The sequence below is a fragment of the Lonchura striata genome, chromosome 1 (assembly GCF_046129695.1).
Source record: "Lonchura striata isolate bLonStr1 chromosome 1, bLonStr1.mat, whole genome shotgun sequence".
NCBI lineage: Eukaryota > Metazoa > Chordata > Aves > Passeriformes > Estrildidae > Lonchura > Lonchura striata.
The window spans coordinates 88,809,818-88,834,750 of NC_134603.1; the positions used below are offsets into that span (position 1 = coordinate 88,809,818).

The 24,933-nt window shown below is 37.9% G+C and overlaps 1 protein-coding gene across 2 annotated transcripts in view; it reads right to left on the reverse strand.

Moving 5' to 3' along the window:
• KDM1B (lysine demethylase 1B) overlaps window positions 1–24,933 on the reverse strand; it is a 28,418-nt gene that overhangs the window by 3,225 nt on the left and 260 nt on the right. The window contains exons 2-21 of one of the 2 annotated variants that reach the window (XM_077785604.1): window positions 24,854–24,920; window positions 22,095–22,197; window positions 21,113–21,237; window positions 18,476–18,565; window positions 17,573–17,684; window positions 16,763–16,879; window positions 15,769–15,807; window positions 14,498–14,702; window positions 13,236–13,420; window positions 12,107–12,283; window positions 11,145–11,219; window positions 10,431–10,568; window positions 8,812–8,983; window positions 7,860–7,987; window positions 6,280–6,411; window positions 5,812–5,886; window positions 4,822–4,938; window positions 3,851–3,976; window positions 2,259–2,381; window positions 187–339 (exon numbers count right to left, since the gene is read on the reverse strand). In XM_077785604.1, coding sequence (XP_077641730.1) covers window positions 187–339; window positions 2,259–2,381; window positions 3,851–3,976; window positions 4,822–4,938; window positions 5,812–5,886; window positions 6,280–6,411; window positions 7,860–7,987; window positions 8,812–8,983; window positions 10,431–10,568; window positions 11,145–11,219; window positions 12,107–12,283; window positions 13,236–13,420; window positions 14,498–14,702; window positions 15,769–15,807; window positions 16,763–16,879; window positions 17,573–17,684; window positions 18,476–18,565; window positions 21,113–21,237; window positions 22,095–22,184 — 2,379 coding nt within the window. In that variant the 5' untranslated portion in view covers window positions 22,185–22,197; window positions 24,854–24,920. Of the gene's footprint in view, window positions 1–186; window positions 340–2,258; window positions 2,382–3,601; window positions 3,700–3,850; window positions 3,977–4,821; window positions 4,939–5,811; window positions 5,887–6,279; window positions 6,412–7,859; window positions 7,988–8,811; window positions 8,984–10,430; window positions 10,569–11,144; window positions 11,220–12,106; window positions 12,284–13,235; window positions 13,421–14,497; window positions 14,703–15,768; window positions 15,808–16,762; window positions 16,880–17,572; window positions 17,685–18,475; window positions 18,566–21,112; window positions 21,238–22,094; window positions 22,198–24,853; window positions 24,921–24,933 lie in introns of those variants that run through there. The other variant, XR_013340505.1, reaches the window with a different exon arrangement.

The window sequence follows — 24,933 nt, forward strand, 5'->3', positions numbered from 1 at the left end:
ACTCCTGACCTGAAATATTTGGCAGGCTTCCCATGCCCAGTAATAATACAAACAGAGAGGGTTCTGTGTCAAGAATCATTAGCATATTTATATTAAAATATTTATATACTACCTCTACATTAATGGTGTTGGGTAGCAAGAGATGAACTTCAATAAGAAACTGCTCTCAGTAATAAAGATACTTACCTCACCAGCAAAAAAAACTTTTCCTTGTATATCTTCAGCTATCATGTCGTAAGCTTCACCGCTGCCCCCCGTTTTCACAAAGCTGTACGCCATCTGCAGCCAACGGTCATTGCTCCATCGAGTAACAAAAAACTTCACTGGGTCAGGAACCTCCTGCATAACCAAAACAGAAGTTAAACACTGCAAAGAAAAGTTCAGCATTGTGCAGCTTTTTCTCAAACAATTTCTACTAATCTTTGGAGTATTTAGTATTATTAAGATACAGATTAGGTCACATTCCAGAATTAAATTCCTTTTTTTTTTTTTACTATAGTACTAACCACAAAAATAACTATTTGCTAGGTTCGCCTGATGCCTGAAACATGATAGCTGTGCTACTCTGAATGCAACAGATCTGTATATTGTAATAGACCAAGAAATCCACAAGAAAAAAAATCCCTTAAAATACATATACACATTCTCTTGTAAACAAGTACAATACTGACATTGTTCAACATGTACATACGTATAATGTAAGCAAGTTTTGGTTACATAATGCCTTGGGTAGGCATAATGCTTGTTACATCTAGCTTGTTAAATCTCAAAATTCAATTTTCATTTTGGAGATAATTTTATTCCAATGGATAAATAAGATGATTTATCTAAGATCAGAAAATGAGCTGTCTTGAAAACTAGGTTCAGGATGAAAACAAAAACCAGGAAGTCAGGGTCTGGCTGAGCCATGACAGAAATACTGTATATTCCTTGTCACATTGCAGCACGCAAATTCCACAGATTTCTACCAAAAAGAGCTTGTATGAAAGCTTAGTCAGCTACAGCTGTGTCTTAGTCTGGAGGAGCCCATGACAAACAGAAGCAGCTCTGCTTTCCTCTTGAACAAGGTCTGGTACCGACAGATAAAATCCATTCAGGTAGCACATGAGAAACTCAAGCGCAAGTTATCAAAACAAGGATCAGCCAAATATGACAAGTTGTACGATGTCCAAGACGTAGCTCTGGTATGCCCCTGAAGCTATTTTGTCTTTGAAAATCCCACTGCATCATCCTCAGGTGACTGAAATTACAACTGCTGTAAACCATGGAGACAGCCATGAAAATCACTGTTCTGGACCAGAGTGGCACTGAAACCAAAGACCCATTTGCTGCATTTTCATGAGATCAAGATACAGGTATGTGAACTCCCACTGCATGTGGTTCTAGTAACAATAAAGCCATTACCAAAACTTATGTTTCTAGGAATAGTTACGTTTTCAGATACTGAAATTCTTCCAAGATCATTAATCCTAACATTTGAACCATCAGTAAAACTTGAGAGATCACCCCTGAACACAGTCATTCCTGGGGATTTAACTGTTTTAAGATTAACTGAGGCATTATTGTCTCTAGAATGGAATGCAAATAACATTGCTAAGTGATAAGTGTTTTGCTTTCCCTGATTTTCCAATTAGATTTTATCCTAATGATTATCTGGGGGAATGAAAAAAGGTAGAAATTTTTATCTAGTGTTTTTTTTTACATTCAGGATGTAGGGCACTTGCTAGATCATTTTGCCTGTATCTCCATCCTAAGACAGCTGAGAAAGGGTTGTTAGTTAGTAGAAGAGAAATGGATTGGATTGGTTCGGGGGTGTTGTAGTTTCAGTTGCCTTCGCATGGCAGAAGTCAGAAATCAATCAAATTCATCTAGCTTAAAGATCTTATCACATATTAGAAGTGGCTATGACCAGAAAAAAAGTGACAACTAAGTAAGAAGTATGTTTTGTGTTACCTGTCTAAAGTACTACTTTTAATTAATTTTGCTTTTTAAAAGCATTTTAAAGGATGATAGTTAATTTATATTTTTCAGTTATATACTACTGTCCTTCAGAGAGATCTAAAATATTTCAATACACATTTTTCACACAAGAGACCAAAAATTGTGATTTTTAGTATGTCTCAAAGAAAACCTATTCCCTGAAACTAAGAAGAAAAATAGTTTTAAATGTCAAAGGTCTGCCTATACATCAGAAGGTACTACATTTGAAGCTTTGAAGTACTACATATGAAAGCTTGTCACCAGAAAGCTTCTCTTACCTGCTCCTTAAACAGCTCTTGGAGTACAGTCATACACTGTTGCAGTACTTGTTGATCATCTAAATTCTTGATGGTTGTCACAGCATCTCCGGTGACCACTGACATTAAAATGCTTTCTTTGCCCTAAAAACAAGACCTTATTAAGTATTTAATAAACAGTCTCTTTTAATTGGTATTGCAAAGATATTTTCAGCTGCAAAGCAACTGTTGTTCTAGAGAAAGATGGGTTTTATTCCTTGGAATAAAGGGTGCATAATATAAGTATTTATGCTCAAATTACTACTTCTGATGCCTTGTTCACAGATCTGTTACAGTCAGCCCCTGTACTACTTGCTGAATTCAATGAACACTTCCCATCTACCTACTTAAAGGCTGTACCCCAGAAAAATTACATTGATAGTGTTATTCCTTGTGCACCCTCTTAAGCTTCACTTCCACCTCAGCTGTACTCCATTTTCAAAATGTGGTGACAGAGTCTATTTAAATACTAGTTAGATATGATTTTGATTAGACCAATACTAGGTTCTTACAAGCAGATTTTGGACCAAAAAATGAAAGGTCAAATATACTGGTATTTTTTTCCACTTCATGACATCTGCTACTCTGCAGAAGTTTTAGAGGTGAAGTGGTGGAGTAGGGAATAGCACATAGGTTCTCAGTACCTTTAAAGAACTCTGCCTCTCTTGTTTATGTAAGATAGTAATTCTTCTGTTACTAACTTTAATAACTAGTAGAGAATAGCTATCAAGCAAATTAAGCATTATATATAGGTCTCTGGACAGCACCAGCACACTGAACCTCTTGTAGCACGAGTTTAAGAGGACTGGAGAGAACTCTTTTAAGCAAAGTTGTATACAGGCACAAATCAGGCAGTAACAGCATGAATGTCACAGGATGGTTTCCTTTTGGAGTAAGACATCAGGTTACAAAATGGCCTTTTAATTGCTGCCAAGTAGTAAGCAGCAGTTGTTGTAAAAGTATTAAGAGGTACAACATAAATGTGTAATGTATCTGCTTGGGAACTGGCAGGGAAGAGAAAGGCGATGTCAATCCACTGGGGTTTGAATTTGCTTTGAAATTCATGAGTATGAAACTGACCCTACAGATCTCAGTTTCATGCAGGACTTCATTTTTGTCTTCTGCTATTTGAAATAGTTATTCAGACTACTGCAAGACAGTAAGCATTAGTAAGTGAGCATGATCTTTTTAACTGGATTTTTAGCTGATTTAATAAGGGAACAGAGTCCTAAACTGAAAGTGACTAATAGGCTTTTTCCCACATTAGCAGATTTATAGCAAAGTATTACAGCCTTGTCTTCAGTAGAGATTGAGAATGTACTTACTTGTATAGTAGTCTGTATCCAAATAATGAAAACATTCCCATTTATTACAACAAAATATTGATGAGCTTTATCTAGATAAGTAATTAACACTGCTTCCACTGCTTTTAATAGTTGCAGATGTGGCAAGGCGGGGGTGGGGTGGGGGTTGGTGGGAAGAAGAAAAATACTGTTGTTCAGTAATTATTACACCTAGATTTCAAACTCATCTTACGAAAGGCCAAGAGAAAACACAGTTGGCATATATCATACCTCTGGATCCATATCATAGAAGACACTAAAGAGCCCACGTTGGGTGGAATTGGGTGGAACATGACCAAAAAAATCAGCTCCTTGAATTTTACTGTCCCAAAATCTATATGGAAACTGCAAGGCAATCTAGAAAGATGTAAAAAAATGGTCTTTAAGCATTTCATACCACACAATTCATAAAGGATACAGTATATGTTCTTCTAATCCATTTTCCTGTTTCCACTCATTTAGACTCAGCTCTTCCTATGAGTGAGTCTCAACAGAGAATATATGAACCTGTCCTCTGAGGGGGACAGGCAAAGAAAAAAAATGCTTATGTCATAAATTGCAGATGCACAGAATGTCAAATCCACAATGGAAGTAATTGTGTAAAATGGTCAAGAAATTCAGATTTTTTTTAAAACCTAGTGTATAACTTAAATGAGCAGTATCCTGTATTTGGAGTTTTTTAATCTTGTCTTTAAATTTCATCGTTGTCATAATCCTGTTTCTGGCATTACTTTGTAACTGTTTTGTTCTAAGCACACATTTTACTGGGGAGTTTTTCAAAAGAGGCTATTTTTTGTGCTGGGAAAAGGTAGGAGAGTTTACACTGGTCCAACACACAATTTTCAGTATTCTTTGCAAATGTTTTATGAATTTACTAGGTTAAAATGACCTGAAATAAATACATTATTGGAATTCTGAAGATCTGAGACCATCTTGAATCAAAATTAATAACAAAATATTTATGCCCTGAAATTCTTATATGAACAGTTTCTTTAAAAATACCATTAAGTTGTGAAATCTAAGAAACAGAAAAACGTGTGATCCCCAATAACATTTTGCTCTCCTGGGCTACTGTATACAAGTAAAACATAAACGTATGTTTCTGCATCACAAGCCCTGATAAATACACTGCAAAAGCAACAGGGACAAAACAGCCAATGTTTCTATGAAAAGAAAATTAAAGACATTATGAAATCACTTACTTTCTCAATGACTCCCGCTCCCAAACTATTAATGGCTTTAATTTTTTTTTCTGATAGTGGAGGATTAAACTGAATGGCATTTTTCTGAAGAAGGGCCAGTGGCACAGTCACCAATACCTGAAAGAAATAGCTACAATCACAACAGTACCAAAACTTGAATACAGCACTTGAGCCTCACAGCATCCTCCTAACTGTCTTGGATTATGCTAGTAGGATGCAGCATAGTAACGCACCAGACATTTCTAGATTAGTGTCTGGTTTTAGTTCCCATTAATGGGAAACACATGCCTTCCATTCCGGTGAGAACAGATCCCACAGTTCACTGATCCTAAGTCATAGTCTGATGAACTGCTTGTATCACCATGCTACCAATACTTCAGCAAACAATAGTCAATGGCTCTCAGATTAACAAAACTGTCTGTTTCAAATCAGAGATAGATAGTGAGTGATTTAGTTTGGTTTGAATTCCTTCAGAGATTCCTTCTCTTTAAAATACACTCAGTAACACTGTTGATGTCAATCCAAACTTTACCAAGTTTATGTATCATTTTAAAAATTACTGAAAGCTAAACTACTCAACATGAAGAAGGTGGGGATACAAGGAATAAGAGAGACTGAGAAATAGGGGTTGTCAAATCCTGGAAATTTTAACACAATACACATGCTAAGGGGGTAAAGCTGAGCAGGGAATGGAACTAGATAACATAAATGTCACTTCAAAGACCAGAAAAAAACCAATTTGCTTCACATTTTTAGTACTACCCTTTATATTCCTTAGTTTTTCAAATCAACTCATACTCAGCTCTCAAGCATGCTCACCAAAAATTAGGCTCTAGGACACCCAAATAAAGTCCACTAAAATACATGAGTATTCATCTTTGAATGGGGAGAAAATGGACTAAATAGTCCTGAGAGAAAGAAAAGAAACAGAAAAAAAGGACATGTACTGTTTGTTCTCTAGAATTCTCAGTCTTGAAGTATACTTGGTACCTTCTGTGTTGTCCACACTGTTCCATCTGCAGTAGTGATCTGCACTTCTTCACCAGAATAGTCAATGCTCTGAACCTATTGAAAGACACATTGAGAGACTGTACTACAAAATGTACATGTGCAATGCAAATTCCAGCAAAAATAGCTAAAATAGCACTGGTCAGCAATCTAGAAAATGGCTAACACAAATTTCCAGAAAAATCCTGAAAGACAAAAAACAGTCTTCATAAATCTGAAAAACAAAAATCATCAAAATTTTAACATGTAAGATCATCATATCATAATATTTAAGTACTGATAGTCCTCAGGGAGAATTTCAGAAATGTTGAAATTGTCCTCTTTGTTCTTTTTAAAGACAAATTTAAACAGTCACAGGCACAGATTCGCCAGGTCCCAAAGAATACAGATATGACTGCGTGTTTCAAAGCAATCCAAGACAGCCATTGCATCAATGTTTGCCAGACTCACTGGGAAATTCAGCCGGATGTCCAGCCCTTCTGCCAACTTATCAATCACAGTTGAATATCCCACAGTTAGAAGAGTGTGATCTCCAGCAAACTGGGCAAAAAATTCATTGTGGTCCCACGAGCGTGCAGATACCTGTGGACAGAACATAACTGGCCGTTTCTACTGGCAAGGGGACATGAGTAATATGAAAAGTTTAGAATAAGCCACCCTAGCCCCTTTGCAACTGGGAAAAAAAAGTATATTAGCAGGATTTATGGCAATGCTGACAAAATCAAAATACTTATTTAGCTAATGCTAGTATGTAATATATGAATTGCTGGATTAAGAAATGTCATAACATGGGTTGGTCACTAGCAGGGAATTTATGGTTCTCCTTAGTAGAGAAAACAAGGAAAACAGTACAAAAATCCAGGTGAATTGCAGTGTATTTATTTCAGTTGTCTGTATCTAGTGAAGTAATCAGATTTTACAGCATTAGGACTTCGTAAAAAAATGGAAATAGCCTATTTCCCAAAATGAAGAGGAAAATAAGACACAAAAAAACCCAACTCAATGGAAATTTTTCTGTCACTTTGGAGGTTGTTCCATGATACCTTTTATTGACCTTGTCCTCTAGCCCCTGCAACTTTATAGTTAATAAAACAGTGGTATTTGCACTAAGCAACTGCTACTTAGCAGAGAAAAATCTGAAACAATTCTCAAACTACTATTCAGATGCCAATTCCTGTCATTGAAGATGTATAAAATCAATCACATTTTGATTTTAAAAGAAGATAAGGTAGATTTTTGCATCTTTCTTAATTCCTCTGGGTGCTTATGGAATATGAAAACTTGACCTATCAAAATATTTTCCAGTGACTGCTCTAGTATAGCATTGTCTTGCAGATTGTTGTTATGTTCTTGTATGCTTCTCAGTTCAGATTTGTGCATCTGTATATATCAGTCAGCTGTCCCACTGCTGGAGTACAATTGACACTAAATGTCTTTAAATGGGACAACAGGACTGAGTAAACAATGCACTGCCAACAACATGATACTTTTTTTATATTTCCTGGAGCTGCTTGGCTAAAATGGAAGTCAGGAGGGCAGCCAAGTATCAGGTAGCCAAGAGAGTACCTAGGAATGGTGAACTGGGGCTCACCAGCAGCAGGTTGGAACACTTTAAGAGTCAAATGCCTTTATTCTCGTGATATGTAGCAGTGTAGAGAAATACCTCAGCTTCTAAACAGAACTGAAAAGCAGAAGTCACACCCAGCATCTGAAGAGGAGTAACTCTTCTGTGAATCGTATCACCCAGCATCTCAGAAAAATGCCCAGCTCCCTTCTAGCCATCTACTCTCAACTTCTACTTAAAGGGCATCTCACTGGAAGCACATCAGAAACTCCCATCAGATTAAATAAGGCAGTGTTGAAGTCAGTGTCCCAGTGCTTTCAAACAACAGGTTATGGGTGTAGGAATAGTCAGGATTGTTGATTCTTCCTCTAAGGCCATAGAGTGGATCAGGTGATGTCTCAGTGTTACTTCCAACTCTGTCTCCTGTGAAGCTCAGTCACTTCAGAACACAGCTGTCAAAACTCACCTGAGAGAGATTGCTGCCACAGGCATATTCCAAATTACTGAGATGGAACTGTAGTACTTTTTCTTCCAGCTCACTGAACTGGATACCAGACTCCTGAATAAAGGCTTTATAGATCTCTTGTATTTTTTCTGTGAAAGAACACATTTAAAATAAGGATATATGACAATTTGTCAGAAGTGCTACTGCATTTCAACAATGCTGCTCCCTGGATCACAAGATTTTCACGCTTATTGCTAATTTGTACCAAGATGTTTTTCTTCTCACAGAAAAAAAGAAAAAAAAAAAAAAACAAAACCACAAGACCTTTCCAGTGATGGAGTACAATTTTGTTGTTTATTCATAGGTTTCTGAGTGAGACAGGAGAGAAATTAATTGTTTAGCTATCATCAATGTACAGTTGAAAATTTCAGGTAAAATACACTTTAAAATAATGGAGGATCCTTTCAAATAAATCCTGATTAATTTTTACAAAATCAAAGAACTGAGAAATTTGATCTAGGGTTCACTGGAGAACATAGCAGTTACTAATTCTGTCTTACAGAATCCAAGGTGAAGAGATTTGGAAGGCAGACATTTCTGAGCAAGTTTATTTTTTGCTGTTGAGTTTGATAGCTGTAAGTGTGGTGGGAGGTGTTACCAATGGAGATGGGACTATTCTTGCAGCAGAAGGCTTTGATCAAGCTCTTTTTTAGGCAGATTAGTCAACAAATGTAAGAGCTAAGTCTAGCTATGGCCTGCTTCAGCCAGAAGCTAGTCTTCTGAACTGCTAGTGACACTAGTTGTACTGAAAAAGATACCTCATGAAAACAAGATACAATATCAGAAATATCTGTTGGATTTAAGGTCTGATGGACAGCCATACACTTCTAAAAATGTCTGATGTAAGAGTCAATACAATATAGAACTTTATGAACACAGCCAACATCTTCACTTTGCAGTACGTCTCACTTACCACCAAGAGGAACATCTTGATGTTGGGTTTTATCTTTTCTCCACTCAGAGACGACATCTAGGATGGCATTGAAATGAAAGTCCATACGTTTATCAATAGTGGGATCTGTTATCCTTCCGCCTTCCTGGATCAAGTCACATTTCTCCCCTAGTTTGTGCATTTTAATGCCAAGCTTAAGAAAAAGACATTTTATTTCTTTTTTAAGTATGGAAAAACTACAGCACCCAGCCTGCTCAAAGTTATTTAACCTAAGGTGAGTGCCTCACATTTAAGTGATACCATTTAAAAAACATCAACAACTTTAGTCAGAGTGACTCTTGCACTTTTTAAACTGGAATACCAACAATCCCTCTACGTGTTAATTGTCCACTAATTGGTTTTTCCCCAGTTTTTTATCCTTTCCTTTACTGGGGATTCATAGAAACTTCCTCTGGAACTTTCCTGTCAGGCAAGGCCTAGTACAGAAATTCAGTCTGGTAATCAAACATGATGAACCAGTCTCCTTTTTTTCTACCTCAATTTATTTTCTAAGTCACAATTAAAATCAGTTACTTTCTACAACTTTCTGGTATCTAAGGCCCAAACAGTTCCCTGAATTGAGGAATTGACAGGATATTCCTTGCCAGTTAACCACCAGTGCTATTAACAACCAAGCAAAGAAAGAAATTATTTGGAATTAAACCTTGCTTTGCTTGTCCAACCTGCATCAAAAACACAACAGAGCTAAATTCAAATGCAGATGGTTTTGCATTCTACAGTATCAATCCAGAAAAAAATAGCACAAATATAGTGCTAATTTCTTCCTAGGGCCTTGTTACTTAGGTCATGCTCCAGTGTTTTTCACATATCCTCAGATCTCTCTGATCTTAAGATACAGCTGTATTTTCAAAGAAAGATTACATTAAATGACCATAAAGGGATGAGTACATGAAGCGTGTCCAGAAATCATTGCTCTCCATTTCATAAATAAAGCATGATTTTTTTTTTAAATAACTAGATTTTCTTAATGGCACTATAGGGCACTAAACAATTTAAAACAGCATGGGCTGGATTTGATTGTGTCTCTGAGCAAAACCCATACTCAGATTCTACATGGAGAAAGTCAGATTCCTACCTCCAAAAAATGAAAACCAAACCAGCAAGTAATAACAATTTTTAAAGAAATTGAACCGTAGCATGTTTGCATCAGTAGCAATTTAGTTGTTGCACATGTTAACCTTAACTTGTGCAGAATTTAACTAGAAATATCAAGAGGCCACAAAGGCAAATCCATCACAAGAGCAGTAGCCTCCCACTGTAAAGCCTTTCTTAGCCCTAAGGAAAGCTGCTGGGGACCTTTTATGTTACTATTTCTAGAAAAGAGGAAAAAATGGTTTCTCCTGGTTCTGAAGCTGGAGCCACCTTGCTTTTCTTTACATAATGTGCCTGAAACCATTCTAGAGCCCTTTCCTGTTCCCAACTGTTATCAAAGATATATTAACAATGTGAAGTTTACTTACAATGCAGAACAGGATTTTAATCACGTCACAAGAAAAGGACTCCCACCCTTACCCAGCCATCTGAGCCTGGCTTTAACAAGCTTTTCACTAGTGATAATCATGACCACTGCAGGAACCCACTTGCTCACACATTAGTGCCATTGGGTTGTTGACACATCCATTGACGATTTGTGCACCTCTTCCAACAGTGACTCCTGTGAACGTCTTATCATCCCACACTCGGCCACCAATTCTGTCTTTAGCTTCTAATACAATGACCTGTGGCAAAGTGCAGCTTAGTAAATTGCAAGATTTAATTCTATTAAATCTATCTGTTCAACTCCAGAGCAAAGGAGAAAACTAAATGCAAAAAAAAAAACCCAAAAAACCCCGAGCAATCCAGCAATGTTAGCAATCTTAACATGTTTTTTAATTTCTGGACTATTTCTAGTTAATTTATGCATTTAAATCATCTTAGGTTACACTTTGTAGTATACACATCTAAATATAACTGTTACTTTAGAAACAACCCTTACAAAAATAAGCCTTCTTTTTTAAAAAGCTGAAGATTTATTCTGGAAATCTCAAAATTGAAGTTTAAGGCATGCTACAGTCTATTAAACACAATGATCTGTCTATACAAAATATATGCTGCATACTGTTTAATTTTAGATAAAAATAAATGCTGGTTTTAAACAGCAGGCTTACTCAGTAAAATCCCAGATTTCACAGATTAATTAGGGTGCTCTATACATACAAGTTTGTAACAAGAATGTAGGCTTTTTATTTTTGATGAACACTTTTCAAAGAGAGGAAGTCTGGTTTTTTTAAGTAATGTGCTCTAAAGCTTCTTACCTTAATTCCAAAATTGTGCAGTTGTCGGGCTGCTGCTAATCCTGCTGCACCAGCCCCAACAATAATGACAGATTTCTAAAAAATATTAAAGTATTTAAAAATAGTTAGAAATAAAATAGAAATTGTAATTTTACTCTCATTTGCTAAAGGTAAAAACATTCAGAAGTCTAGGCTCTCTTGTCATCTAAAGTAATCTGTGATAACTTTTAAAGATGTCAGTGCATTTAATATAGAAAAAAGGTCAGTGGCAGCTTTGAAAATAGTTAAAGTTCTAAAGGATTTCAAAAGAAGATGCCTCAGGTTTTTTTTAATAGAAAGAGCTAAAGTAACAAAAAAACCCCAAAAGTAGGAATCTAATTGAATTTATCAGACAAGAAACATACCTACCTTGTAAAGATTTCAATCATAGATTGGGTTGACAAGTAAAAATCATTTAATAAATGAAAAACATCTACAAATACACTTTCCAAACATGACTTACAATTTCTAGGTGATATCCTGTTACAGAATACAATAATTCAATAAGTTTTGGGTGTTATCTAACAGTTTGCTAGTCATAAAGATGACTTAATCACAGTTCTTGCAAACCAACCTGGAATAGCAGCTTACTCACCTATGAAAGCAGAGGTATGTTATAGAAGCTACAGAATCTGTGTATTTTTCACACAGTTCCCATTTGAACAGCACATTGGAAGCACAAATCCATGGAAATGAATTCCAGAGATTTTAGTAAGAAAAAATCTTTTTGGAAGGATGTCGTTTCCATGCCCATTGAAGGCATAAGAGAACAATATTTAAAACTTCCCATATATTAGGTTTTAGATCTAATTTTTTAGATGTAATTTTACCTAACATTCCATCCATTTATGTAAATGAGCCAAAAATCCATAACCAAAAAAATTATTGCCTGCACCATGTAGTTTCATAGCACTAAAAATATAGGGGTTATTACAGCAACTTACATTGTGGTATTCCTTAGGAAGAAGGTACTGGTCAGGACTGACTGACAAAATCCCTGTATTAATTAGTCCTTTCCTTGTCATAAAATACAGGATCCTCTCCATTTCCTGTACACAGCGGATCCGCACAAGCCCCCGAACAATTATATGATGGATACATTTTTGAGGGGTGAGAGCCTCCTGCAAAGGAGGAAGAATAGAAACTGTTGATTTTATAATATTCCATTTATTCATACATTTACATCATATTTAAACTGTAAACCAAATGGTAAAAAGTCATACCTCAAGCTTCTGAGAGCATTTTAAAAGAATTTTTGTGAAAGTTTCTTGTTAGTGAGCTTTACACAGTAAGGTAACAATTTATTAGGTAAGATTAGCATGGAATAAAACCAAATGAGTCTACAAGGGACTTCTGATAATTCCACGGTGTGTTCCATTAGTACAGGCATGGTATTGAAACAGATTCTGATTTACAAAATTAATCTACATGGTGGCAATATTCACAATGGCATTCCAGTAAAATCCATTCCAAAATGGCATTCTGAAGGAAAATGAGATTAATATCCAAATCTTTCACATAAATGCAGACATCCACATCAGAAAGCATTGGTATGTGAAACTTCAGCAGTTCTATTGAAGGCAGTGCCATAGGTTTAGCCTAAATAAAACGACAATCACTTTCATGTGCAACAATCAGGTTAAAAAGAAATCAAATCGTAAAGCACCACAAAACACTGTTTTGTGTTCAAGCATCCCTTTGAAAAGTTAATAGCTGGGCAAGCACTGTAGAGTGATAATAATTAAAAACTTTTGATTTTTACTGCAGAAGAAGCTCCTATGCAGGCAAGGGATAGGGAAAGGGGGAAGCGGGGTTGGAAAAGGGGGAAAAATAGGGGAAAAGAGAAAAAAAGGGGGGGAAATGGGAAAAAATAGGGGGGTGGGGGAAAGGGGGGAGAAAAAAAAACCTCTCAACACCAACAAGCCCCCAAAACACAGCCAATCTTGGAATGAATTTTTGAAAACATGGGAGCAATTTTTCTGCTGCATAAGAAGACATACAAGAAGTGAATCCCCATACCAGAAAAGCTGCTATTGTTTTTAAACAAACAAATTAACTATGAGCATCTCTTACCTTGCAATTTGTGTACCACAAAGCCAAAATCAAGTTTCTCAATGCCAGGTACATGGTAGGGTCTCGTGAATATTCTGGGAACTCATAGAGCTCATCCAATTCCATGACATCTGGCCTCACACAAAGTGCTTTCCCACATTCATTGGGCTGGTAAAAAGGCTGGAAATACTTGTTCATGCCTGCAACTGCATAAAGGACACACCAAGAATTAGTCATACTCCATCATATCTTCATCATGTCCTTCTCCCTCTAAAACAATCTGCTGACCTCACACAGATAACAAGTAAGGAAGCTTCCCAGCCTCTAGGAGCCTCCAAAATGATTTCATCAGCATGGCTCTCCTCCCTCTTGCCCTCTAGGCTGTGCATTAATTATTGTCCTGCTGTCTCATGGGTACACCTGGGACCTATCAGAGCTGAAGTTTTGTCAAAGAAACAGTAACGCTCCAATGCCATGAGGAGTCCAACAAGGAGTAGGATCTAAATTCAAGTGTGAGGACTAGCATCACTGTACAGACTCAGGCAGTACTCTGAACTCCTTTCTTCTTCAACACCCAATACTGCCCAGAGGGAGTCATAGTTAATCATCTTCCACATTCAGCATTGGTAGCTCTATGTAATGAAGTTTTCTGTTAAGCAGATATAACATCTGTTGAACATATGAACAGATTTATTCTCAGCACCTAAGGAGAACAAAGCCTGCTATGACAACACAGAAGCTGAAATTTCCTCAAAGCACTCTCTCTGAGATGAGTATGACAATCCTGAATTACCTTTTTCTATACCTCATCTATTGTGCCGATCTGCACTCCCAGGCTGTTACTAGCAAAAAAAAAGAAACCTAAACAGAATCTGAATGCCTTAAGAAATCAATTTCTTTTCTTTAAAGCCCCAAAGATCCATGAGATAAAAACCGGCAGAATCCTAGAGTTTTTTGATAAATCCTCATTTCCTTAAGAATGCAGTCTTTAAGTACCCACATGGTAATTTCTTGTTTCTGTACACAAAAGACAGTGGCACACAGAAAGCCTCTGCAGTCTGTGCTTACTCCCTAAAGAAAAGCTGTAAGAAATGTATTACCTTTAGCTTACAAACAAGCAAATGGCATCAAGCGACAGAGGCAGTCACACAGACTCTGTGTATTAGTACTGCAAACAGAACCAGTGTTCTGAATCAGGGGAATAAATGTGCCTTATAAACTCAGTTATAAGACAGAATTTATCACACCTATTTAAGCAACAGAGCCCTGCAGATGGCCCTTACCAGTCACATTAGGCACGCTCTTTAGGTGCTCTAACTTCACAAGGTTGGATTCACCAGGTAACCGATTAGTGCTGGTACAGGATGGACTCATGCCCACGCAGTCTGGGTAATATGCAGCTAGAAAGGGAGCTGCCACACTGTCTTTCAGCAAAGGAGGGAGTATGAGCATGGAGTACCACCAATGGTCTGAAACTTCAGCCACTCTCTGGCCAAGCGGAGAAGTAAAGGAAAGAGGGGAGAAGACAAGATGTCAGTACTTCAAAAACGTTGGAAAATGAACCAATTTCCCCCCTCCCTCCAAAACTGAGACCAAAAAGCACAAGAAGTACCAATCTCAGAATTGCAAGTCATAAAGACATTTTCTCTCCCTCTTTCCCCTTCCTCAGCCTGACACAGAAAACCTGTAGTATTGATCTCTTCTCAGACATGGAGCTGAAACTTCACAAACTCCATACCATGTGGAAAGCAAACAAATGAGACATGCCATAACAACACGTCTATACCTTATCAGGCTCTTTAGAAAACATTTACAGTCACTTATGATCCAGAAATCTCAACTTAGAACTCTAAGTCCACACTAACTGATTAATTTAATTTAGATTCTGCTATCCTCATCAAAGACCTACTAAAACCCTAATAAGTGCTAGTGATTCACCCTTAATTTAGAAAGCTTCTACAAGAGTCAACAATAAGCTTGAATGTGTTCCCTGTAGAACACATAGAAGTACCTCAGGTACACTTGTGAACATGGCTTATTGAACATAAGTTTATACAAAATCAGAAATGCAGGCTAACGTTATCACAAACACCAACATACATCTTGTGTGTACATTTTGTATTTCAAGAGAGAGGAGAGAAAACAGGCTTAGGTGTTCTCTTGCAGTTTTCAACAAAGTGAGACCAGCTTGACTAAAAACATGAAAGACAAGGAAATTTTAGGATGGGGAATTTTGCTTGAAAGCTGGCAACTGAATACTATTTTGCCTGATCAAAAATGAGAATTAGGAGTAAACTTTGAGTCACAGGCCATGACTAAAGGACACCACAAACCACTTGAAAGCTACTTGGTATGGTAAGGGAAAAGAGGAAAAAGATGAGAAAATAAAAAGCCCAAGGCTCTGTTGCAAATAGTCTCTCTCAATTTCTTGAGCAAAATGCATAAATACTGACATAATTGGCCAAAGAAGCAAAATAAAAAGGAAATAAATATGGCATGCTTCAAGATTTTTTTTATGTTCTAGGACAAATGAGGAGGAACAGCCACTACTCACCAAGTCCTCAGGCATGGAACACTGGTCTGAACCCTCAGTCTGAAAGAAAAGGGTATGAGAGCTATTCTTAAGCTGTATGGAAAAAAAATTAAGTATAAAGCAAGACAATTTTCGCTAAATTAAAAAAAAAAACAAAAAAAATGTGTTTAATGTTAGCCTTCTGTAGTAGACATGATTGTTCAAAAAAAAGCTAGAGAAATTAGTAGGTTAAAAACACAACACACCATAAAGCAAAAGCACTCTAAAAAATGTTTCTCATTTGTTAAGTTGGTTTCTACTGATCAGACATTAAAATATACATTCTAGTCCATAAAATGGGGTGGAATGCTGAAACAAATTCAGAAAAAACCCCACAGCATTTTATAGAAAAAAATATGGAAATATCCCACATTTTTCCAGAGCAACTCTTCTAGTCTAGACAATAAAAGAGAGTTTCTTATATTATTTAAGATCATCTTTATCACAGAGTTTCGAAATTAAATGCTGACCCTTCTCGTTTTCCTATGGTCACTATTTTCATGTTCTGTTTTTTCATGTTATAAGCACCATACAGATTCTATGGCACTTTAAGGACTCTTCCAAATTTCAGGAGTTGTCTTCATGCCAAAGCTGAAACTTTTTATGTAAAGCTCCATGACAGACTTGATAGCAATTAGGAAAAGCTCATTGAATTCTTCAAATGCTTTCCTCAAAAATGAAAAAAGGCCACACAAAACTGAAATGAGAATTTTGGTGTATTTCTATTTTGTACATACTGATAATAATCCCCTAGCTGAAGGATTTTATAACTGACTGTGCAGACAAAGATACTTCTTTCTTGACAGAAAACAAAAAGTCCAAGCAACATGTAGGCCTCACTGTGCAGCTCTCCAGACCATCAGACTTTCATTTTGACATTAGAGACACTCAGCAGTAAGCAAGAAGAAATTAATTTCTGCAAAAAAGAAATCCCAACCTGTTAAGTTTCAATATGAGCAAAACTGTTGTGTGGTACCTTGGTGGAATTGTTCAGTTTCATACCACATCTGTAAGTTTTTGCTATCTGTGGTGTCAACTGGATTTCCTTTGTCAGCTGACGCCATTTACCACATTCTGGCTTTGTGCACTGCACCTACAAGTCAGAAAACAAACATGTTTTTACTTGTTGCTTGTGATTACAGATAAGATTAATGCAATTTAAATAACCAATTAGAAAGAAGCCAGACGTGAGAAAGTTGTAAAATACAATTGTTAAATACGTTATTGGGTAATCATCAGGTCATAAGTACTGTTTGATCTACAGAAATCTTGTACCCATTTCTGCAAAACTGAATTTCTGCACAGAACCTAAGGCCAAAATTAATTCAATTCCCCATTACTATGGTCTTAGTAGACTTTGCAAGCTTTACTTCAAAAATGTATTCTTCATCACTTAAAGCAAAAACAAGAAAAACTCAAACAAAACAACACTACCACCAAACTTCCTTCCATTCCCATCTTTCTTCTGCTCTTTTTACCACGGAAATACAAAATCTAATTTCAAAGTCTTTCATCCTCATACTTTTCCTGCCAAATCTTATTCCACCTGAAAATCACAACTGCTGCTTCATTGAAAAGTAACAGAAGATTGGTCTTTGTGTGGTGTGGAGAAAGTCTCTATCAGTGGAGGAGCTGATCAAAATTTTTATCTTGACCTTTTTCACAATCTTCTAATACTAGGGAAAAAAACCCACAAAAACTCAGCTGACTTGCTGCTTGAACAGCAGAATATCAGAAACACATCAGAACATCACATTCCTATTAAATAAATCACCTTCCACCTTACCCAGTAAGGAAGCTGTTGATCAGCCATAAAGGCTTTTGGACTGGGTTCACTTTTACCATTACTTGTCCAAATCCTTTTCCAGGCAGTGTATTTCTCATAGCCATCTTTATGGCTAAGAAGAAAGAGAAAACAGCAAGCAGTCAGAAAACTGAATATCTAGTTCGCTTCAAGCAATAGCAGTTACTCTAAAATTAAACATTTTATATAAGGACAGAGAAATAAGTCTGTAGAGAGCACTGTATTTCTGTTGTTAAAAGGAGAGAATAATAGTTCTTACGACAGCAATAAATTGCATCCTGACCATTATGTCCAGCTGCTTATGAGCACAATTCCTGGTATCTAAGGCCTGGACTGAGTGATGGGTACTGCTGAGCACATAAGCACACAAAAGTCTCGGTAGAGCTGGATGTAACTCCTACCCAAATGGGAAGGAGCTTGGAGCAGAAAGCATTCTGTCAGCCTGGTAAGAGTCTTCATGGTCACTGAACTCCAATAGTTAAACTGATTTCTAATTGCTTTTTACTGTACCACTTTAGAGAGGCAATATCTCCCCAATGCACAGTGTAAAGTGAATTTATAAAGGAAAACACATTTACTCATAATTGTTCCCATAATTTAAAATTCTCTGACATTGTTTTTAAGAAAGACAAAAGCTTCAGAATAATTGCACATGCAAACCAGTCTGCCTAAACTAACCAGTTTTGTTCACACTGCCCTGTAGAAGTTGATTAGTCCATACAACACCTGCAGTTTTATCATCAATGTCTAAGCCTCACTCTGACCAAAGCAAGCACAGAGGACCAATTTTTGTATTATGTTTATGTACACGATGTTTTAACAGCTGTAACAGCTGCCAAACTTTAATAAGCTCTGAACGGACACAACCTTAATTGGTAAATCTACCTTCGGTAATAGTGGTCAAAACATTCATTGCAGAAGTGCTCCCCACAGGACAGATGGTACCATCTCGACGTATACCCATTTTTTGCACATCTGTAATACAGGAGACATAGAAACAGTTTTATAGTACATTTGAGGGGGGCGAGGGGGAAATCTTTCTATTGACAGTAACACGTTCTAGAATGTGAACAAAATATTCAGAACAAGCTAGGGCTTTATGTTACCATTCATGAAGGCTGACTTACACATGACGCAATAGCCATACAAATAACAATAAGGTTATTCCAATTGTCTCAAACATTTCCAGTTTCCAAACTAAGCAACACCAGATGCAGGGGAGGCAAAGTATACACAATGTGCAGTTTTATAGTTGGTCTTGCTTTCAGCAGCCTCCCTCTAACAATGGTCAACTGAGTCTGTATTTAGTACTCTATAAGCAGGCATTTCCTGAACATGAAACAGTGAATATGTGCTGTGACACACTAAGCCTTTTGGAAATGTGTAAGATGGCAAAACTCCTCTCCACAAGAACTTAGAGTTCCTTTACTTTGGTGTATTTTCTTCCAATATTAGTGCAGAGTTGGGAGGAATAATTTAAATTAGCATTTTTCTTGTACATGTGATCAATTGATTCATAAGTCACTACAATGTTCTGTCCCCAGAACAACTGGCAAAACTATAAAGGCAAATCTGAACACAAAACAGATTTTCCATGTTTTTTTTCTCATGAACAACTTGTGATTTTAACCAAGCGAGACAAAACCCTAAGGAAGCAGTTACGCATTCTGGGCATTTGTTCTTTACTAGTCTCAAAAATAAATATCCATTACAAAGATTACATTCATCAGATAAAGCAATCGTTCTTCACTTAGAATGCTCTCATTAAACTCAATGAAATTATTCAAGATAAATGCATGAAGTAAAAAGCAGTGACCTAAACTACTAACTTGAAAGCCATGAAATGAGCTCATCTCAAATACATAAAGTTGAAAGTATGTACTTGAGGGAGTGGGAAAGGTGAAAATCAAAATAATAAAAAAACAATTCAAGAAGATGAGTAAGCAGTATGCATCGTTTCCTAAATCAAAACTGTAGTATCACCAATGCTGATCTCACAGGTGCTCACTTCCCAGACAAGTCTCTCAAGCAACTGCCAAACACTTGGCTCCTCTGTGACAACATCCAGAATACATTGACTTCCTGCCACCAAAAGAACAATCTATGGATATAACTAAATGAAACACGTAATTAGTTTTATTTATTTTTCAGTGCTATGAAGAAGGAAAGTTTGTCTCAGTTATCAGGGAGGGAAGAGTGCTATGTAACTACAGTGTGGCTGCTTCATAGCGAGGTCTAACTTGTTGCCTATTGTGGGAACTCAAAATGTCTCTCAGACATTTTTAGAGGTTCCAGGCCTTGGTCAGAAGCATTCTAGACCCTGGCAGACAGCTGAAAAACAACTGTGATTTTGAGTTTGAGCCATGGAATGAATTACCAACTTTGGAGGTGGAACAAGCAATCACAAAAGGTTAGATAGTATAGTAAAAGTAGTTACAAAGTAGAGGGAAATATTTTTTAGTACTGTACAGGGGGGTTTTAACACATGTACAGGGGGGTTTTCACTTTGTACATGGGGGTCGGAAGTTCTAAGATGGAGGAAAGTGGGCTAAACCCATCCTTCTTCCTTCTTCTTCCTTACCTCCATGTTCTTGGTGATGTTGGCACTCACAGATTGGTTTAGAGTAGAAAAACACTTGGCAACGTAGGTAGTAGGTATTGGGGAATAATTGTAAACATGTTATACGTAATATATCTTATAAAAGATAGCAGCAGCCCTGGGCGGAGGGCGAGACGAAGAAGACAGCAGATAGAGAGGATGTCAGGGTGTGTGTGTGCCTCTACCCAGGCCGCTGATCAAATAGCTGCAGTCCAAGAACATAATCTGTTAGATAACTAGCAATAAACTGCCTTGAGACCGAACAGCTAAAGCCTGCGGAGTTTTTCTTTGGAAGCACGGGTTGGAGGAGGAATTTCACCACCACATGTGGCCCCAAAACAAGGCTGGGGTTCTCACAGCCTATTATAAGTATACCTGCCAGTATCATGCATTCAAAACCACCAAGTCAGAAAGCGAAGTGCAAAAGCACTTGTGAAAGTACAGAGGAAGTGTACAAGAACAAAGAGTTCATATAAGTATGACTATGCTAAGACCTAAAATGTCAAGGCTAGAATCTCACCTCAGACTGCAAAGCATTCCAGTGAAGGAGGGGTAAAGACTTTCTACAGTAAACGATGGTTTCATTTTCCATCTTGAAAGCAAGTTTAGATTTCTCAGATTACACTAATATGCTCTCACTTTCCTACCAGCAAGGCATGTTCCAGAGGACACCATTAATAACATAAATAAGCATATCCCAAAGATACTCTGTATCTGAATTAGCAACTTGCACAGGAGAAAGGTATCGACAACAGGAATAACTTGTGACATTTTCCTGGCACCTTAAGACTTCTATTAGCAGTATCTTTCAATTCTCCCTCTACATTTAGATATGAAGGAATGTTTTAGAATAAAGTTGGAATCCTAAACTTCAGCTGCAGATTTAGAAAGTCCATTAAAAATGCAAATAAAAAGTAACAAACCTTTCTGCTGCACTGGCAAAGCAAACGGGGCATGTTGCAGTGCATCCAGCTTTTTCACATTTTCTGTATTTCTTCTCTGACGCTTCATCATCATCATCTGCTGCTTCAGCTGCTTTCTTCTTCACCTAAAAAAGAATAGTTGGAATCTGACCATAAATGACACAAATCCATCTTCTACAAAGCAGCATTCAGACAATTTTGCAGCTTGTGAGTGGCATCCCGAAGTTAAAACAACCGTAATGAAAATCTTTGTAGCTATTGTGAACTAGCTGCAGCATGAAACAGCTGTCAAATTAGGTCAGATTTTTTCACAAAAAAAAAAAAAAAAAAAAGCCAAACAAAAACCCACCAAAAAAGCCTCCAAGCCCACAGTAAGACTGGAAATATAATTTATATCTAAAAATTTCTTGCCTTGGTCTAATTGATGGCAGTGAAGAAATTATAAGCAGAGCTTCCAGTTTAAATAGTATTTTAAGCTCCATCATGAGTCAAGCCTCATGCATTCATTTTATTTCTCCTTCAGAAAATCTCCACTTTTATAATATTTATTGTTATTAATTACAAGTGGCAATCCTATCTGTGCCTCAAATAAAATATTAGGGTAGGTTTAGTATGGGTATTTGCATTTTTTGGATACAAAACTGTATACCAAATGTCTCTTCTGGGCCTCAAAAGTACTGTGTATTATGTTGTTTTGGGCCTCTGTCTGGATGGGCAGACATCTTTGACAGTACAGAAATTTGTGATTAAGTACACATTAAGTACTTACACGTTACATAAAGTATTTATCCTTTCTGAATATTGTTTGCAAAACGAGACACTTGACCTGCTTATTCACAGAATTAACTCATTCTCCATCTCTGTGGATAAGTACTCTAAGGCCTAACTTACCCACAAGGAAGCCCACTTCCTTTACAAATGTCAACAGAAAATAAAAAATAGCAAAGTACAAACCCACGTGTTTTTAAATTATTATAAATACCTGTCTTCCAGAACTCCTCACAGGAAGGTTGTCTGGAGAGTGATCTGAAGAACATGCCTTTTTCTTCGTTCGTACCCTTCCTGTTGACATCGTATTGTTAGAGCTGAAAAAAGGTAGGCAATAGTTAATTAATTTAAATTGCTTGACTTTGCAGAGCTATCACAGCTGCTCACAATACTACTTTTCACAGAGTTACCTAGGTAAGAATCTGTTCAGCTTGACTGTTAATTCGAGAGGAAAATGGGAATGAGGCATTACGGGAAAGGAACAATACTACTATTTTAAACTAAATTCGTCATTAAGATTAGATCCCTGAGTACATCTTGACAGGATGTTCCAGATGAGCATATCCTGGATTTCAATAATCTGATTTGCATTACATGAAGACCTGGACTGGAATTTGGGTTGGCAAAGTAAACAGACATCAGCTCAATGCTGATGCAAGCATTCAAATACCACTTGGAGTAACACTCATCCTGCTAACTACCGATTTACTGGCAGCAAGAGATTTGCATGGTAAAGCACTTTTCCAAACAGTGTACTGAAGAGACATTTAATAACAGATGAACAACCAGTTTCAAGACTTGCACAGCCTCCTATGGAAAGAGATCAGAATTTGAAGTCTAGACTACCATAATATTGCTGCTGTAAGTGATTGGAATATCACAAAGTTTGTTGTTAAGTATTCTATTGGTCAAAATAAAATATTTATGACAGGAGAGGGCTCTGTAGCTGTCTTTGACTGCATTGGTAGGAGCAAAGAATGGACCACAGTTAACCGTGCAAGCTGGAAACCAGAGTGTGAGAAAGTACAATGCAGAAATATGAAAGCATATTTAAAATCAAAGGCATTCTTTTCACAGAGAATAAAGCACAAAGACAGCCTAGAGGAAGAAGTATATCTAAAGAGTGCTCTACAACATACAGAAAAGAAGTGAAAATTAACCCCTTGTACTACAGCACTGCATCATGAATGTTATTTTGTTGTAATGGGGATCAGTTTGTAATTATGTTTTTCAGGAGGGCTTTTTTAAGATATATATATATATATACATATATATATATATATGACACTTCTCAATTCTCCCTGTCTCAAGATGCAACTTCCTTATTCAAGCATGCTGTCAGTGATGGACAAGGCAGCAGTATTTGCATTCAGAAATTCCATTAAAAGGTCAAGGTAACAGAAGGAGAGTGGGAATTTTTACTAAATTTTATATTAAGCTGATTCAAGTCAAGTAAACTGGTGCTTCATTCTCCTCTCAAGACAGGAAAAGTTATTTGCAAGAGGAAGAGAAATCACATGAGGATATCCACACGTGAGAAAAATTAGTTCAAACAACCCAATACAAAATTGAACTTTCTTCCTTGCATGTATCACCTCCAATTACAACTAGTCAGAGGTAGGAAGAAGTTATTGTCAATTTCTCTCGAACCCTGAAAAAAAAGAAAAAAAACAACTAGCATTACTTCACTGTAACTAACCACTGTATGGGCGTGGATGAGGTTGGAGAATAAAGAAAACCAACCAGTTTCATTTACATGAGATTTCCCTAAACTGCTGCATAACGCCCCAGAAAGTGGTGGCTTTTACCCCCTACAACTCTCTTTATGTATCAGTGGCACAACAGTATCTCTCTGTGTCACCTAATCTTCTGATGGTAAATAATCGTTCTGACATGCCACGGTCCTTACAGTCGGAGGCTTCCAACTGAGCGACGGAGTGCCGAGAAAGGCACCAGGTGACTCATTTTGGTGACCATCAGGTGATCACAGTCTGGTGCTGCTGTGGAGCCCTGTTATCCAAGAAGGTAAAGGAACACGTGAATTTTGCATTATGTATGTGGGGAGTAGAAAAAGTGCCAATCACTAGGAAGTTTGGTAAAAATATTTCAGATTCAGAGAGGCTGACCATTTTGAAAGGCAGAGGTCAGCTGTACGGAATTGCAGACATATTTTTGCTCTTACCCCTTCAATTAGGGTTAAGAGAGAGGTGGGGAGAAAGGGACAAGATCAGGTGTATGATACTTTGTGCCCACTTCCCCTGACAAACCAAAAAACACCCTCCCAAAAAACCACAAATTTTTATAGTACAAACAAACATGGCTTACTCTACGAAGCTTTACATGACTTTGCATCCTATCCTGTAGACATCTTACTGGCTGAGAAAATAAGCCCTTTAAAAGGAGAGGGATGCATAATGCGTGAATGTCACATTCAATAACGTTTCATCCGTCTGTAATGCGTGGCCTATATCGGAAATCTTTGTAGGGTTCACCTGCACAGTTGGCAGCAAGTTTGCCTTTGGTGAAGAGAAAAAAAAAAAAAAAAAAAAAAAGGCAAAAGAAACCACACAGACACACACTATCAGAGACGGGGAGGAAGCGAGAGCAGCCTGATTAACACGGGGAGTGCACACACCTCTACAACTCAGCCCTAGTGAAGCGGCGGCGCCCAACCCCGCCGGCCGCGGCTGACAGCGCCGGCCCCGCGGCGTGACAGCCGGCGGGATCCCGAGGGGCCGCGGGCACGGGAGCCCCCGCGGCGTGACAGCCGGCGGGATCCCGAGGGGCCGCGGGCACGGGAGCCCCCGCGGCGTGACAGCCGGCGGGATCCCGAGGGGCCGCGGGCACGGGAGCCCCCGCGGCGTGACAGCCGGCGGGATCCCGAGGGGCCGCGGGGCACGGCCGGGCGGCCCCGGAGCCGGGCGGGGCGGTCCCGGCGGCGGGGCAGCGCTGCGCTCGGCACCTGGCACTCACCTCGGGGCCGGGTCACTCGGGGGCCGGAGACCACATTCACGCGTGTCCGCACCGCCTCCTGCTAGAGCTGCAGCGGGGAA